The sequence below is a fragment of the Lepisosteus oculatus genome, chromosome 3, assembly GCF_040954835.1.
Source record: "Lepisosteus oculatus isolate fLepOcu1 chromosome 3, fLepOcu1.hap2, whole genome shotgun sequence".
Lineage (NCBI taxonomy): Eukaryota > Metazoa > Chordata > Actinopteri > Semionotiformes > Lepisosteidae > Lepisosteus > Lepisosteus oculatus.
This window is the reverse complement of record NC_090698.1, coordinates 70,494,232-70,509,418: the sequence shown is the minus strand read 5'-3', so window position 1 is coordinate 70,509,418 and position 15,187 is coordinate 70,494,232. Positions and strand designations below refer to the sequence as shown.

At 42.7% G+C, this 15,187-nt stretch overlaps 1 protein-coding gene across 2 annotated transcripts in view; it reads right to left on the bottom strand.

Moving 5' to 3' along the window:
• The window catches only part of atg10 (ATG10 autophagy related 10 homolog (S. cerevisiae)), an 88,064-nt gene that overhangs the window by 34,915 nt on the left and 37,962 nt on the right, over nucleotides 1-15,187 (bottom strand). For both annotated transcript variants that reach the window (XM_069187505.1, XM_069187507.1), the window contains exons 4-5: nucleotides 3,210-3,351; nucleotides 1,700-1,797 (exon numbers count right to left, since the gene is read on the bottom strand). In XM_069187505.1, the coding sequence (XP_069043606.1) occupies nucleotides 1,700-1,797; nucleotides 3,210-3,351 (240 nt within the window). The remainder of the gene's footprint in view (nucleotides 1-1,699; nucleotides 1,798-3,209; nucleotides 3,352-15,187) is intronic.

The window sequence follows — 15,187 nt, the reverse complement described above, 5'->3', positions numbered from 1 at the left end:
TAACATGGGCTATTTCTAATTTGACAAATAGGCATTCCAGTGCTGATTAGAAAACAATTACTTTTTGTCATAATTAAGCACCGCTGGCAGATGGAGTAAGACACTAATTTAACTTTGCCACCTTTGTATCTTAAGAAAACATGTGGAAGGAATTCATTGCAAAGTTCATGCACAGACGATAACAAATCAAAATGAAGCTGCAGAGTGTTATGCAAATACGTTTAAGGTGCAGTTTCTGTATTTCATATAGCTGGGGAATTGTTACCGTCGCCGTGCAAATGTAAAGAATTGGACTGCTTCTTTGAGAAGCTCAAAATTGCATTTGTTTTCTGCATTTCCTATTAAACACCCCAGTGCTCTCATTGTTAATCACCTTTGATCCTCTATCACAATAGAAGCAGTCAATTGAAATGCAAATGCTCCCCAGGAATACATATCTGCATTCACGTCACTGAGCAGATCAATAGGGGACTGATCCTCGAGAGGTCTCACTGCTGAAGGCGTCAGGATTAACCCCTGCTGAAGCCCTTTAAGTGTTTAAAGGGGTTTGATTAACTTATCACTGCTGAAAAATATGGTAACAAATGTTTCGTGCCCCCCTCTGAAAGGAAAGCAAGACATATTCCTTACAGATTCGGGACTCTTTTCAGACGGTTTGCCTCGAGACCTTCCATTCGAAGGCAGAAGCGAGGCAGTACAAAGAATCCCCAAAACAGCTTCCAGGAGCTTTTATTAGCAAAGGGGGGCATCGTCTTTCTCCCCGAAGCGCCCTCTTGATGATCTCGGAGCACGCAACAGACAAAAACACCACATTTGGATCTGTACCCAAAAAAAAAAGGTCTCGGACAGAAACAGGATTTGTTTTTTCCCCCACCCCCGAGAAGACTCAGCCCGTGAACGGTTACTAACTTCCTTGGCATGTCGGCGTCGCCAGCGCCCGCCCCCGCCAGGTGTTGCAAACTGATGTCATAGTGAGCCAGGAGGAAGTGCCCACTGAGACCTGCGGAATTTCACTCCGCAGCTGTGCAACGCCGCCGATTTACAGTATATAAAAAGCGAGCCCCCCCCCCGGGCACACATGACAAGGTTTAATGTTTAATGTTTCTTTATTAGCCCTATACAATTTCTTGCATTAGGAATTCATCTTTTCGCATACCCCAGCTTTTCTCCATGGAGACACAGACACACAGACAGGAAGAGAAGCTTGGGGTCAGAGCGCAGGGTCTGCCATTGTACAGCGCCCCTGGAGCAGCTGGGGTTAAGGGCCTTGCTCAGGGGCCCAACGGAGTAGGATTCCTCTGCTGGCTATGGGATTTGAACCGGCAACCTTCCAGTCACAGGCGCAGATCCTTAGCCACAGAGCCACCGCTCCGCCCTAGTGGGGGGGTTAGAGACCCCGCAGGACAGGGAGCCTCCCGAGGCCTTGCTGGAACGTGGCTTGAGAGCACCTCCGAAAACACGCCCCCCGCCCCAAAACCCAGACACAGAACCAGGGAGACGGGGGGGGGGGGACCCTGGTGCGGCCATAAACTCAACTCGACTTGTTTTCGTAAACGCCCCGCGGGGTTTCAGAGCCAGGGAACCCGCTGTTCTGGTTGTTGTTGGTTTTTTTTACGACGTCTTTCTGAAAACGAAGCGACAGCTCGGACGGCACGTTGGGTTCGCGTGCTCGCCTCTGGAGGCACGGGGAGAGGGTTACCTGCTGTGTTATGGTGTCCCAGGGGCCCTGCAGTAGGCGCTCTCGGTAGTGCTCGTGAACACCAGCCCAGATCTCCTCCAGGCCCAGCGGCCGTCCCTCTGTTACAGGCACACAATTCAAAGTCACAAAACACTGCTATATCCAATCACTGCCACTAACATTAGTAAGACTTCTAGTATCACTGCCACTGCTACAGTCACGGCCACTACGATAAGATAAGATAAGATCACTTTATTGGCCATATACCATTTCTTGCATTAGGAATTCATCTTTTTCGCGTACCCCAGCTTGCTCTCTATGAGACACACAGACAGGGAGAGAAGCTGGGGGTCAGAGCGCAGGGTCAGCTATTGTACAGCGCCCCTGGAGCAGCTGGGGTTCAGGGCCTTGCTCAGGGGCCCAACGGAGTAGGATTCCTCTGCCGGCCGCGGGATTTGAACCGGCAACCTTCCAGCCACAGGGCAGATCCTGAGCCACAGAGCCACTGCTCCACCCTATAGACTATTGACTACTGATACCGTTACGTACCGCTACTACTGTAGTAACTACTACTGGCAATTAATACAGCTCCTTGAACTTCTACTACTACTGTTGGCAATTAACTCATAATTCTGCACCTCACACACTACTGCAAGTAGTGCTGAAAAGTCATAATACCACTACTCGCATGACAATTAATACTATTACTGACAATCCATTGCTGCAACTCCAAAAATGACTACCGTATCTTAATACGAGCTGTAGCAAAAGAAATTAGTCACAGAATTCAAGGACCATTTTAATGAATCTAAAGTATTTTGAACAGATCTTTCCTTCTTCCTTTGATTGTGAAAAAAGTCACAGTCAAAAAAGGAAAACAAAACAGTTGTATGGTCTGCACAGGATATGTATTGTTTAGTTGAATCCCAGTTTAGGCATTTCTTTACAGAAGGTGTTAATAACCTTCTAAGATTATTAATGACTTCTGGGGCCCTGGATTCAAGTCCTGGGGTGCTATCTGCTTGGCATTTGTATGCTCTCCCCGTGTTCGCATGGGTTTCCTGCGCAAGGACATACAAAAAGCTAGAAACAATGCTAACAAAATGACTTGACCTTTTATGCACACGTTCTGTCATTTGAGCATACCCCTGTAAAACATTACATGTGATTATGACATCCTGTGCAGCAGTTACCAAACCTTCTGTCCCTTGTGGAGCGGTGGCTCTGTGGCTCAGGATCTGCGCCTGTGGCTGGAAGGTTGCCGGTTCAAATCCCGCGGCCGGCAGAGGAATCCTACTACGTTGGGCCCCTGAGCAAGGCCCTTAAACCCAGCTGCTCCAGGGGTGCTGTATAAATGGCCCTGCACCCTGAGCCCCAGCTTCTCTCCCTGTCTGTGTGTCTGTGAGTCTCACTGAGAGCAAGCAGGGGTATGTGAAAAGACAAATTGCTAATGCAAGAAATTGTATATGGCCAATAAAGTGATCTATCTGATCTAAAAAAAGATGGAAAGATTTGAAAGGATCCAGGGCACCTAGGGTGGAAGCTCTGAAGTACAGCACTGGAACACGGTAGCTGCAGGAGTAGACCACATGGTACTCGTAGCGAATTACTTCTGTCGTTTTTACGATCGCGTTTTCTGTATCGCCTTCACCCGGCTCCTCTTCAACAGGTGTCTGAAAGGAGAGGACAAGACGCATTTTACTCAGGTTTGTCCGCCAACTCATTCTTCCATTCCAGAAGAATATTATCAGGTCTTTTTCTTCTTCTGGTCTTTTCTGTTCGGTTTTCACAACATGTATGGTCACTTGCTTTGTCAACCTTGTCGTGAAAGGCGCTATATAAAAACAAACTGATTTGAATTTCAACTTTCGACAGGTGGGTATCAGCTGAGCCTAAGATGCAGAGAAATGGGTGCAAAAAACTGTGAATTACTTAAAAAAAAACAATTTCCATTGACCCTTTTTCCTATAATAGTTTTTATTTGATGTTGTAGTTAAGGTCTCATTTATTATGGAAACTACTTTTAAAACCACAGAAACAATCTCCATTGGCATTGTATATTATATAAAAGATACAAACCAGCTGACTGAGAGAGTATGTCTATGGATTTTCTTATACCACCTACCTTACAGCTGGAGGATGTACTGTTGACGTTTGGCTTACACTGCGAACAGAGCATTATATTGTCACCTAAAGGCATCCTTTTAATGTGATTTGACTTCATCAAGCTTAATGTGGTTAACAAAGATGTAACTCGTGCTGCCAGCTTTGTAAACTATCCTCCCAACACAACTGCCTATCAGATTAGCACTTTAAACAGGCTTGTCTGCTTCAAGGGATCTCAGTAGTGAATAAACACAGACTACCTTAATCAGCACAGTGTTAATCCCAGAACCCTTGATAAGATGAGAGCTGTCATCCTTGAGTATTCCCTCTGCTGAGCAAGTGACAATGTTTATTCTTATTATACTTTTTTATATATTTCCCTTTTGAAACGACACCAACAAGACCCACACACCCCCCCACCGGCACAAAGCGAAATTTAGGAGAAAGAATATAACTGCTGTACAGAAGACAGGTCAAACACCTTAACTACAGCTTATAAAAGATGTGCGTTTCTAAAATCTCACAGAGGAAAATGCAGAAACTGCCTGAAAAAAAACAAAATTCTGCAACCTATTTCCAAGTACATGTACAAGCTACAGGTCAAACTGATGTGAAGATCTGTCGTTCCAGTCTTCCTTTTTAAAGCTCACAACAACAACGTGAAATGCAGGCAACTTGAGAAAGCATTCACAATAACCATATTATTTTGACATTCAAGAGGGGAGCTGTGTTAGTGTGCTTTGGCTGCAAGTGAACAAGTAAAGGGTAATTCCACTCTGAAAAACAGAAACGAGGAACAGCATTTCAGATGTGTAGCCTTCCTCAGGTATGGCATCAATTGACCTCTACTTGTTCCTTTGCTAATAAATAAGACGCCTAACTGGAGCTCAACACTGAAATGTGAAATTCAGACTTTTTTATAGCTTTGTTAAGCATACGACTGCAGTGCACAAAGCGCTGTCCAGAAGTCCAGAAGTCCGAACCTAACCGCCTGCAGATTGTTTACACAGGTTGTGCAGATTTTAATTCCGGTCCTTCGGCTGCAGTCTGATTAATTGGCTGTCAAAAGTTATCATTAGAGGTCAAGTCTTGGCACACTGAAAATCCAGAATAGACAGATAAACAGGAAATTGTTTAATTGGCTGAGGTTTTGAGGTTATCCTCGTGGTACTACTTGGTTGCAGTTTTTGTTTAGCTGGTGCCTGTTATTACAAGAGACCAAACTGTGCGAATATAAGTCACATCCTTTTTTATTGACTCCCTGTTAGTCCTTCTAGGAAGACGTTCGAGTCCAATTATAGATTTCACATTCCCCTGTTCATCGGCCTTCTCAGTTTCCTGAGCTGGAAACACTCACTACCTGCAGGGCCTGCTTACTCATCTGATGGAAGCGATAAGATCTTCTTTAGACTTTTCAAGTGCCGTCTTGAGTAACAACTGCCGTTTCGTGCCCAATGTCTGACAGGAAAAACCCACCAATTTAAAACGATGACATACTGGGTACTGGCATCTCCATAGAGTGTTGCTGTTCACCAAGTCTCACTTTGCTCCATGTGCTTTTGTTTCACAATTACAGCCCAAACACAAAAAGGTATTGTTGGCTGGTTCATAGCAACATATTGCCACAAAGAAACAGATAAGAAAAAGACATTCGTAATTGTGGTGTCAAAGGGTCTTTAAACTATAAGGGTCCTACACATAGCATAAGACTGCGTAATTAATATTCACGAGTTGAGCAGAGGTTAGGGCCCTAATCTCCAGACCAGAAGGCCATAGGTTCAATTCCCAGATGAAGACCCTGGCGCTCTATCACTGAGCAAGATCCTGTACCCCCCTTAGCACCAGGAAACCAAGCTGTTGAAATGGGTACCAACATTTTTATGTAAAAAAAAAGGTAATTGCTAAGGTCTCACTCACATTGGAAAAAAACAGCTGAACTAACACCTCAAAAAAATAACTGACAAAAAATTACTCTTTAGAGTATGATCATAAGAAAGATTACAAACAAAGCAGCCATCTTGCATCTTTGGATGCAGACAGCAGTATTTGCAATGTTTTTATTTTATAAACAAGCATGGCGGCAATCTAGTAAAAAAGAGTGCTTCAATTTTAATTATGACCATTAGGTATTATGCAATTATTAGATTGTTAAAGGTAACATTCAGTTTTTCTTATTAAATCAAGGTGCTACTTCATAGACACGTTTGTAATTGTGCTTTTTTCTACAGGACTAGTTCTTACAAGACTGGTGCCTGTTGCTCACCACTCTGGAGACATGTTTTCAGCGATCCATCTTAGTGCTTGCATGATTTTAATGAAACGAGCAACTCTGGCCAGCAGGAGTTTGACACACAGAGTATATAAGGAGCTACAGTACAAACAAGAGGAGGACATTCTGCCCTTCTTGCTCTTAAGATGTAGTTTAAAAGCTAAGTGATTCTCTTTCTTGAAGGAGCCCAGAGGTTGGGTCTCAGCCACCTTGGCTGGAAAGTCTTTTTCAAACATCCAGAACTCTCTGTTTAAAAAAGTAGGTTTCCAATTCTCCGTCCTATATTTATTCCCATTTAGTCTCCAGTTGTGATTCTGTGTCCTGGTGTCACTACCTGACTGATAAATAACCTTCTGGATTCGGCCTTTTTTGTATCACATAAGATTTTATTTACTCGTATCAAAAGTCCCATCTCTTTTGCCCTGGACTGAAGAGATTCAGCACCTAAACCTGTTCATGTACAGAATCACGCAGGCTGAAGGATCATTCCTGTTGTTCTCCTTTGAGCCGTTTCTAGGGCTACAATACCCATCCTGTGACATGGTGACCCCAAGTGAAAACAAAATTCAAAACGAGGTCTTACTCCAGCATTATAAAACTTCCCGAATGTGGTTTAAATTCCACATTTTTGCTGCACAGCCAAGCTTCCTGTTAGCTGTTTTCTTTGCTTCCTCACGTTGTCTTGATGAGAAGATAGAAAAATCTACACAAATACCTTTGTTCAGATAATTATATAATTCTAGCCTTCCTCACCCCTTTAGAACCTCAGGGTCCAATTCTAAAGTTTTCCAATACTGACAGCACCCGTTCCGTATTGAGGTCTTCTTTTGTGAAATTCCTGTGTGCCTTATTCAGTTCTCATGGTGACCATTTCATTTTCATCCTCTATTATTAATGCCCTACTATTTTATATGCAATTAGCGTGAGTTTTTACAGTTTTATTACTGTTATAGTATGCTCTGCATTAGTTTTGGCCTCAGTTGCAATGCTCCATTGTGCTTTCTCAGCCATCGCAAATTTTCTTTTTCTATCTTTGAATCTTAATCCCTGTTACACAGCCAATGGAGGGATCTCTTCATGATTTTTTTAAAATTTCTCCATAAACCATCAAAGGCATATGTTCTTGTGATTAAACTTATTTTAGTAAATTTTTGGTACCTTTCAACATTGTGCTTCTGATGTGTCACATTCCTTCTTCTACTAACCCCGAATTCATTTGTTACCCTAATACCGGATTCAAGCTTTAAAGATTTAGGGTAGAGAGAACTGTCACATCCAAACCACATGCACCAAACCTCTTCCTTTTCAGGGGGAGGCACAATCAAGATGGAGAACAGCAGAAGAAGCCCAGATAACGTAGGAAAATAGCAAGATAGAGGACAACGACCAGGCCAGGAAGACCAGCTCTGTCAAGGGTCAGACATAATTTTCACCCTCTGGAGTGGATGTCACATTGTCAAGAATCTCTGCAGTTCCTGCAGTTTAACCCTTACGGTTTCAGCTTTGAGGCATAAACATTGAAGAATGGATGCTACTTGCTTTAAGCTTGCTGTTAGTGTGGCCCTGTTGTTATTATGTTGTTGGTAGTGGGATTTCCTGATCCCACCAGAAATGGTTGGATAGGATCTCCCTACTCCCTGTTCCCTTCTTTCAAGACTTGTCAATCAAGTGTAACCTATCCTGCTTGTATTTGTCCCATTTGTTCCAGAAACCCATGAACCTATCCCCTCTTTGCTGCACCAGTCTTTACACTATCTTTAAAATCTCCCTGATCCCCCTAGTTCATTGTTACCACACACAACAGTCTTCATTTAATGTGAGAGTTCAGAAAGAGAAATTATTGGCATATGGCTATAATTATGTCTAGCAGCAAGTTGGAAGGTCTTTTGAGCCACTGTATGAGCTAACCTACAATTACAGTTTCAGTTTCGTTTACAGACCAGTCATTTTCAGCACCTGATGTACTCATACTGTCAGGGAAACAAGAACCTGAGGACTATGCAGATGCAAAAATATCAACTGAGATCAGGGGGAACTTTTTTAGGCGTCGTCAAAGCCAGTACCCTGGAATCTTTCAAGAAGTGACGGGAAGAGATCCTCATTTTTGCAAGAACCAGATGCTTTCCCCTTTCGTCTTAGCAAAACCCTGCATACTTTTTCAAAGTAAAAAAAAAATAATTAAAAACGAATCTACCTCTCTAACGTACTAAAAAAGAGGCGACTAAATCAGAATTCACATAAGAATGGTTAAGATGATTAAAATGACTCGAAGCCACCTACTGTAGCTCAATTCGCTTTTCAGCAGCTAACTGATCTGAGGGTCTCGTCCAGCCATTTCTTGAAAAGTGCCATCTATAACAACATGACTGGGTAAGCTTGTGCCATACTTCCATAACCCCTTGTGTAAAGAAATGCACTTCCCCTGGTGCGCGTTTCAGTGCTGATTCTGAAGAAGTCTGCTGGGTTGATGTCATCAGTGCCTTTGAGGACTTTGGAGTTTATAGTTTTAAGACTATAATTTCGGGAAATTTAGGGACAGACTGGGAGCACGCAAAGCACATTACTGCATTAACACAGCGAGAGTAATATTTCAATGTACAGCCAAATATATTACTTGGGCACAAATAGCGTCAATAGACAAGGGTGCATTTTCATTGCATTTTAATTTTAAATCACAACAAAACACATTCTGCCCCTTACACGACTGGAATTACAGCACGAAGAACAACGAGATACAGAGAGATCCTTCTTCACACCTTTATAAAAACACCCAGGCAGACTTGAAAGTTTTCTGTTCTGGAAGGCACTGATCCCATGTACAGTGAGCTCTTGAAATTGCCGATGAACTAAGGTGCCATTATCAATGCATGACAATCTCACTCTTGTAGTACCTTGTAAAATGCACTGTATACCTAAGTGCTGAAAACGTCAAGGTCATGTGATGAGTACTTCAGAAGAGTAACCCTTCTCTTGCCTGACATCACTTTTCCCATCTTGCTTATACTCGTCTATGTTTCTAATACTGTACATGCAAGAGCTCCTGGATGATGGGGACGCGGAACAAGGCTGATCCCTCGCCAAACTAAAAAAAAGACCTGGCTCTCTGCTGGCTCAACGAGCAAACAATGAAGAGGCAACAATGAGCTCAGATAACTGCTGTAGGTGTGGACTTAAACGTAGAGATATGAACCATTCAGCAATTGATCTCGAAGCTGGAGTTGGTCTTGGGCGAATTAAATGAACAAAAACAGGTACTGGGGGTAAAATGAGAACTCAGTGCCTTTCCTGTTTTATGTATGATGTGTGCTGCTTTCTCTAATTAAGACTGACTTTTAGTTGCCTAGGATGGTGTCAAAACCTTTTTCGTACTCTGGTCATCCTTATTGGGAACTAAATTCTCAAATTTTTCCATGTTTGTTACTTTGGATGAAATGAGAAATGACTCTCTGTATTTGCTTAAAATATACTGTGTAATAGATAAGACCTTCATATAGATATGTCCTTAATGATGTTGTATGCATTCAGTACATCAGCAAAACAGTGCATCTGTCTGTTAGAAGTGAGATTCTTTATTTGTGTATTGTCAGATGGAGGATCAGTCTTTTGACTTCTTATGACAGTATTATGAGGTTCACAGTTGGGGTCCACGCTCTTCCTTTGTTTTGTTTGTTGTTGTTTGTTGTTTTTTTGGGGGGGGGAGTTTCCTGTTTTGTTGTTGTTGTTCAGGATGGGGAACAATGGTACCCTTCTGAGACACAAGAGTACGACTAAGAATATTGTTTCTATCACTGATTTTGTCTTTACATTATCACTTATTAGCTTGCCATGAGACAGGAACCTCATCTGAAACAACAAGATGTCTGTAGATCAAATCTGTTTTACTCACATTACTCCACACTTCTGGAGAAATCAAAGCAAGGGGTGCTTTAATAATATTACCAAGGAATTTCTGAACATCTGTTTTAGGCTCAGGAAGAGATGAAGGTGGGAGACTGGTGCATTTGAAATCTACTATTTCACGTACAAAATGTTTTGAGTTTATACTGGGAGAACACGGAAATGTGATTCAGGATTCACATTTTGATCTCAATATCAATCAATCGAGGTTTATTTATCGATGCACGAGCAGTACAGCACACAGCGGTGTTGGCGGCAATGAAATGCTTTGTGTGTGAGCTCGTTAAGAGGGAGAGAAGAGTAGAAGGACAGCAATTTATAGAGATGAGATTAGGATTATAGCATTAGGATGTGCAGTTAGCAGTACGGAAAACAGCATAAAGTAGAGAAACAGACAGAAACGAACAGGAGCTCGTGGTGCAGCGGCCTTCCTCATCAGCGCCATTATGTCTTTTTTATACAGTACTTATGTCTGGAACATTGCTGTTATACAGAAATTACTGTATATAGTACCACCTCAAAGCAAACAAATCCTGTGAAGACTTAATTTTATGACATTATAATATGCAAGAATTTACCAAGTCCTGACTTAGTGAATATTAAACAGTCGTTAAGGATTCATGTAATTTTACTTCGGAAAAAAGGTACCATCCCAGCGTGTTTTTAACTGGTTATTGGATACAAAACCTAGTGGGCCGATAAGCAGCAAAAGCTTAAACGGAGGAGATGCAATTAATGGAGTACCCCAGGGATCTATACTGGGACCATAGCTCTTCTGAATTTATATCAGTCTGGATTCCCATGTAGTTAGTAAACTAGACAAGTTTGAATATTATAGCAAACTGGGAGGAATGGGAAGCACTGCAGAAGCAGCAAAAAAAATGAAAGAAAAAGGCTTAAAATCTGGCAAAAACCTAGGTGACATTTAATGTAATAATAATAATAATAATAATAATAATAATAATTGCTTACACTTATATATCACTCCTCTGGACACTCCGCTCAAAGTGCTTTACAGGTAATGGGTCTCCCCTCCACCACCACCTATGTGTCACCCCCACCTGGATGATGCGACGACAGCCATAGTGCACCGGAATGCTCTATGGCTTGTAGACAAATGCAGAGTGCCAATGCAGACAGCCTAAATTAAATTCAAATCCAAGATGGGAAACTAGTGTTAGTTTGACATTTTTACCTCTAGACAATGTAGAGGAGCATGAAAACGGACGAACAGAATGTTGCAATACTGTATATAAATCAAGGTATTTTGTGTTAAAACCACAAGTTTCACTAGTAAGACCTCATTTAGAGTACCATGCAAAGTCTTGGTGACAACCTGAAAAAAATGTAATGGCTGATATACACTGTCCAAAAAAGAGTGACCAATTATATTCCCAGGTTAAAGGAATGTCATACTGAGCAAACTAAACCTCAATCCAACCACTGTCAGAAACCTACAGGAACTCAAAAGCAATCTGAAAAAACATAGAACAAGGCTGGATGACCAGTCAGTCATACACACCCATGGACAAACTCCGAACACAAATCAACCCAATCCATGCCTTTGGAAGATACGGGGAAATCGGAGAACCAACCAAAACCCACACATATCTAGGGGGACCATGCCAAGTCCTCTCAGAAAGTAGGACAGTCCAAACCAACACAGCACCCAAAAGCTTCAGGACAGTAGTGCTCCATCACCATGCCATGCAGAAGCAAACATTCAAAAAGTCTTGAACAAAAAAAAAAACAGAAGAGTACCCGATTCAAATATGCAATGGAAACTCAAAGTTTGCATTTAAAACCTAAACAGGGGACACTTTATTTACACAGAGGAATGGGAATCTGGAACAAGCTACCCAGCCATGTTGTTAAAACCAACCCCCTGGCTTCTTTCAAGATGTAACTCCATAACATCCTTGGATCACTGAGCTATTACCAACCAAATGAGCTTGATGGGACATATGGACACTTCACTTTTGGATTCCTGTGCTCATATGTAAGGGATTGTAGTGTTTCATTGAATCTTAGGATTACTGTTAAAAGTTCAATAAGAGACATAGTTACATTAAAACAATCTTACAGTCAGCTTCATCAAATGTATCAAATGCTCAGTTAAACAAAAAGCAAAAAAAAAATCGAACTTAAGTACTTTTAAGGCATTCACATTGCAGGTCTGTTGTCAGAACTGAGTGTGAATGGGCAGAATTTAAATAGTTAAATATGTAACTTGAGATAAACTGTATCCTGGTGTGGAAAAAAGGGGTCTCACATCTGGCTTCTCTGTCTGAATCCATACATCACTTGAGGCCCCCACTTCAAAAATAAATTACCTGTGAGCACACTGAAACAATTAACCAGGAAAAGACCACGTAACCTAAAACAGCTTGTGCGTGGCACAGGAGCTGTGTGTTTCAGAGAGAGAGAGAGAGGGAGAACAGAGGTGTGGGTGGCATTGCACAACGGAAATCGAACTCACAAAAAAAAAGAATCTGAATTGTGCTATTCTAAAAAGGCAGCTTTTGTTTAAAAAATAGAAGCTCGGCAATGGGTTCCCACCGGGTTCAGCTGAAAATGCAAGTGGAGACAGGCAGCTGGTGAAAAACCTTGGGAAACGCTTCGACTTTATAGTGCCAGCTTTATCTGGTTGCTCCACTCACTGGAATATCTGATGACAAAACACGTGGGGAAAGAAGCAGAAGTTCACCGTGTTATAGAAAAAGAACTGCCGCTCTGGAACCGGGGAGGGAATGTCCCACACGGACACTACGGAGTATTCAACACCCTCAAGGGCACTGACAGACTCAACCCAGTGGACTACAAAATCAACAGCAACACATGAACCAGGGCGTACTATGTGGAAGCACATTTACAACCGGGAACAGGAGACCCATCTTTACCCAAAATAAATACTTGCATAATCCTTACGCTTACGGTACATACCTCTTTTCTGGACACTCCACTCAAAGCACTTTACAGGTAATGGGGACTGCCCTCCAGCACCCCCCAGTGTGCAGCCTCACCTGGATGATGCAAAGGCAGCCAAACAGCACCAGTCCACTCCCCACACACCAGCTCTCAGTGGGGAGGAGAGCAGAGTGATGAAGCCAGTTGATACTGTAGACGGGGCTATAAGGAGGCCATGATCGGTAAAGTCCAGGAGGGAAATTTGGCCAGGAGGGCTTTCGGAGTATTGACCAAGCTAACCAGGCACATTGTTAAAGCGGATATCTTTGCTTCTTTCACAAAATGGTTGGTTGTTATGCTTGGATCAACTCAATACTAACTACCAAAATGGGTAGATGGGCCAAATCGACTCCTCTTGTTTTTAAGTTTTCTTGTGTTCTTAACCAACAACAAGCCTTCGGGGGAAAAAACTGGGGTGTGGTGAGCAACAGCCGAGCAGGTTTTATTTTGTTGTGGTTGAGACTTACAGCTAAAAACAAAAAAAAAAGATTTTTATTATATCAGAGCACATAAAGTCCCCGAAACAATCTTCCAGCATAATGAGATTGATGCCTCAAACTTGTTTACGGGTGCAGAGAGAGAGAGGGGGAAGGAACCAGCAGATTTCTAGGGACAGCTGTAGGAAATGCGTTGCCTCTCCCACTAATTTCATCCTCACACTCGCTGGTCCAGACGTCCTGAGGTTCACAGCGAAGGTAGTACCCAAGACCACTCATTCATGCAACGCCTGGAGGGAGAGTGACTACTGTCAGAGAGAGAACCGATCATCTTTCGTGTCCGAAAAGCCCTGTTTCTTTGTTATGAGCAGAGCACAGTAACTAAGTAACTTCACAGCGAGTGTGCGGATCACTTGTTCTCATACTACTATGCAAGAAAATACAATGGTGTCCTTATGATTAAACTGAATGACTAAAGTTCACGGGCTGTTTTCCAAGCCCATGGCGAACAACATTACTAACAACATTAAATTATTCAGGACCTGCCCTCACTTATTTAGTTTCCAGCATGGTATTGTTCTTCAGAACCTCATCAAGCAGTTATCTGAGAGATCCCGATCAATCATTCTCCACACCACAGCTCAGCCCGCAGCTCTGGCAGCTCTCCCTCACACCACATTCGCACTGCTTTTCCACCCCCAGCCTCATCTCACTTTGCGAGCTTCGAACTTAAAATCAGTTTCTGGGCAGAGTGTAAAAAAAAATTGGGTTTTACTTTTCCTTCGTGATGACAAGTGCGAAAGATGTCCTTCTTTCCAACATGTGTGCACACGATTTGTCTTTTAGGCCTGTAATTACTCTGCTCACTCGTCTCTGGGCACCTAACAGAACAGTGTTTTGTTTCATTTGGAAACCAGAAATGAACAAAGTACTCTAAATAAGATTGCAACTGCAGTGTTGTGTAAACACGCCCAAATCTTATTTCAGAGCTAATCGCATTGTCCAAGCTATCAACTATAAAGATACAAGATACAAGAAAACAAACATATTGCTTGGATATAACTTTATAGAAAAGAAACCTAGAATGTCATCAAAGCCTCCATTTAACAGAGAAAGCACACATTCAAGCCACAAAATGGATACAAATGCGGGATCCAGTTCAATACCTTCTTGCCCACTGCAACTAAAACAATTCATCATTCATAACCATCATTCATAAACGACAATTTCCTTCTTTCCCTGGAGATTTCCTGTTTTAACAACATAAAAACTTTCCTTGTTTCAGGATTTTTCGCCATGCACGGTTAGTACTAAACTCGACAGCTCATTCAAATACCTCTCCAAAGGAGTAGAACAAAGGTCACAGGAGCCTGAGCAGTCCCGTTCTTTACTTTCAGCTTCCCTATGTTAAGCATTTATTAAGCGTATCGGCCTTGCAAATCCTTGTCCCAGTCTCTTGTAACAAATGCAGAACATGTCTTTAAAACCCACGCTGAACCCCGGTCGGCGATCTTTCTTTCAGGGCCTGCTTCATTTGTGAATTTGTGACGGGCTCGTCGTGCCGAGCACAGTTCCTTCGCAGGCCTGACGCAGGGCTCCGGCTGTTCCTGTGAGACAGTGCCCCCCCTGCGTCTGAGCTTGTGAGGCTGTTTCTCACAGGGTCTCGCCCTCTGACCAGTGCCTGCTGCCCTCCACTCCCTGCCTCGCAGCCAGGCCTCTCTCCCAGTCTGAAAGCTGAACGCCTGTTACAGTACCCAGCGGAGCTCAAGGGACATCACACACCCATCGGGTCATTTTCCACTACCGCCGATCCCGGGTGAGGGGGCATAATTC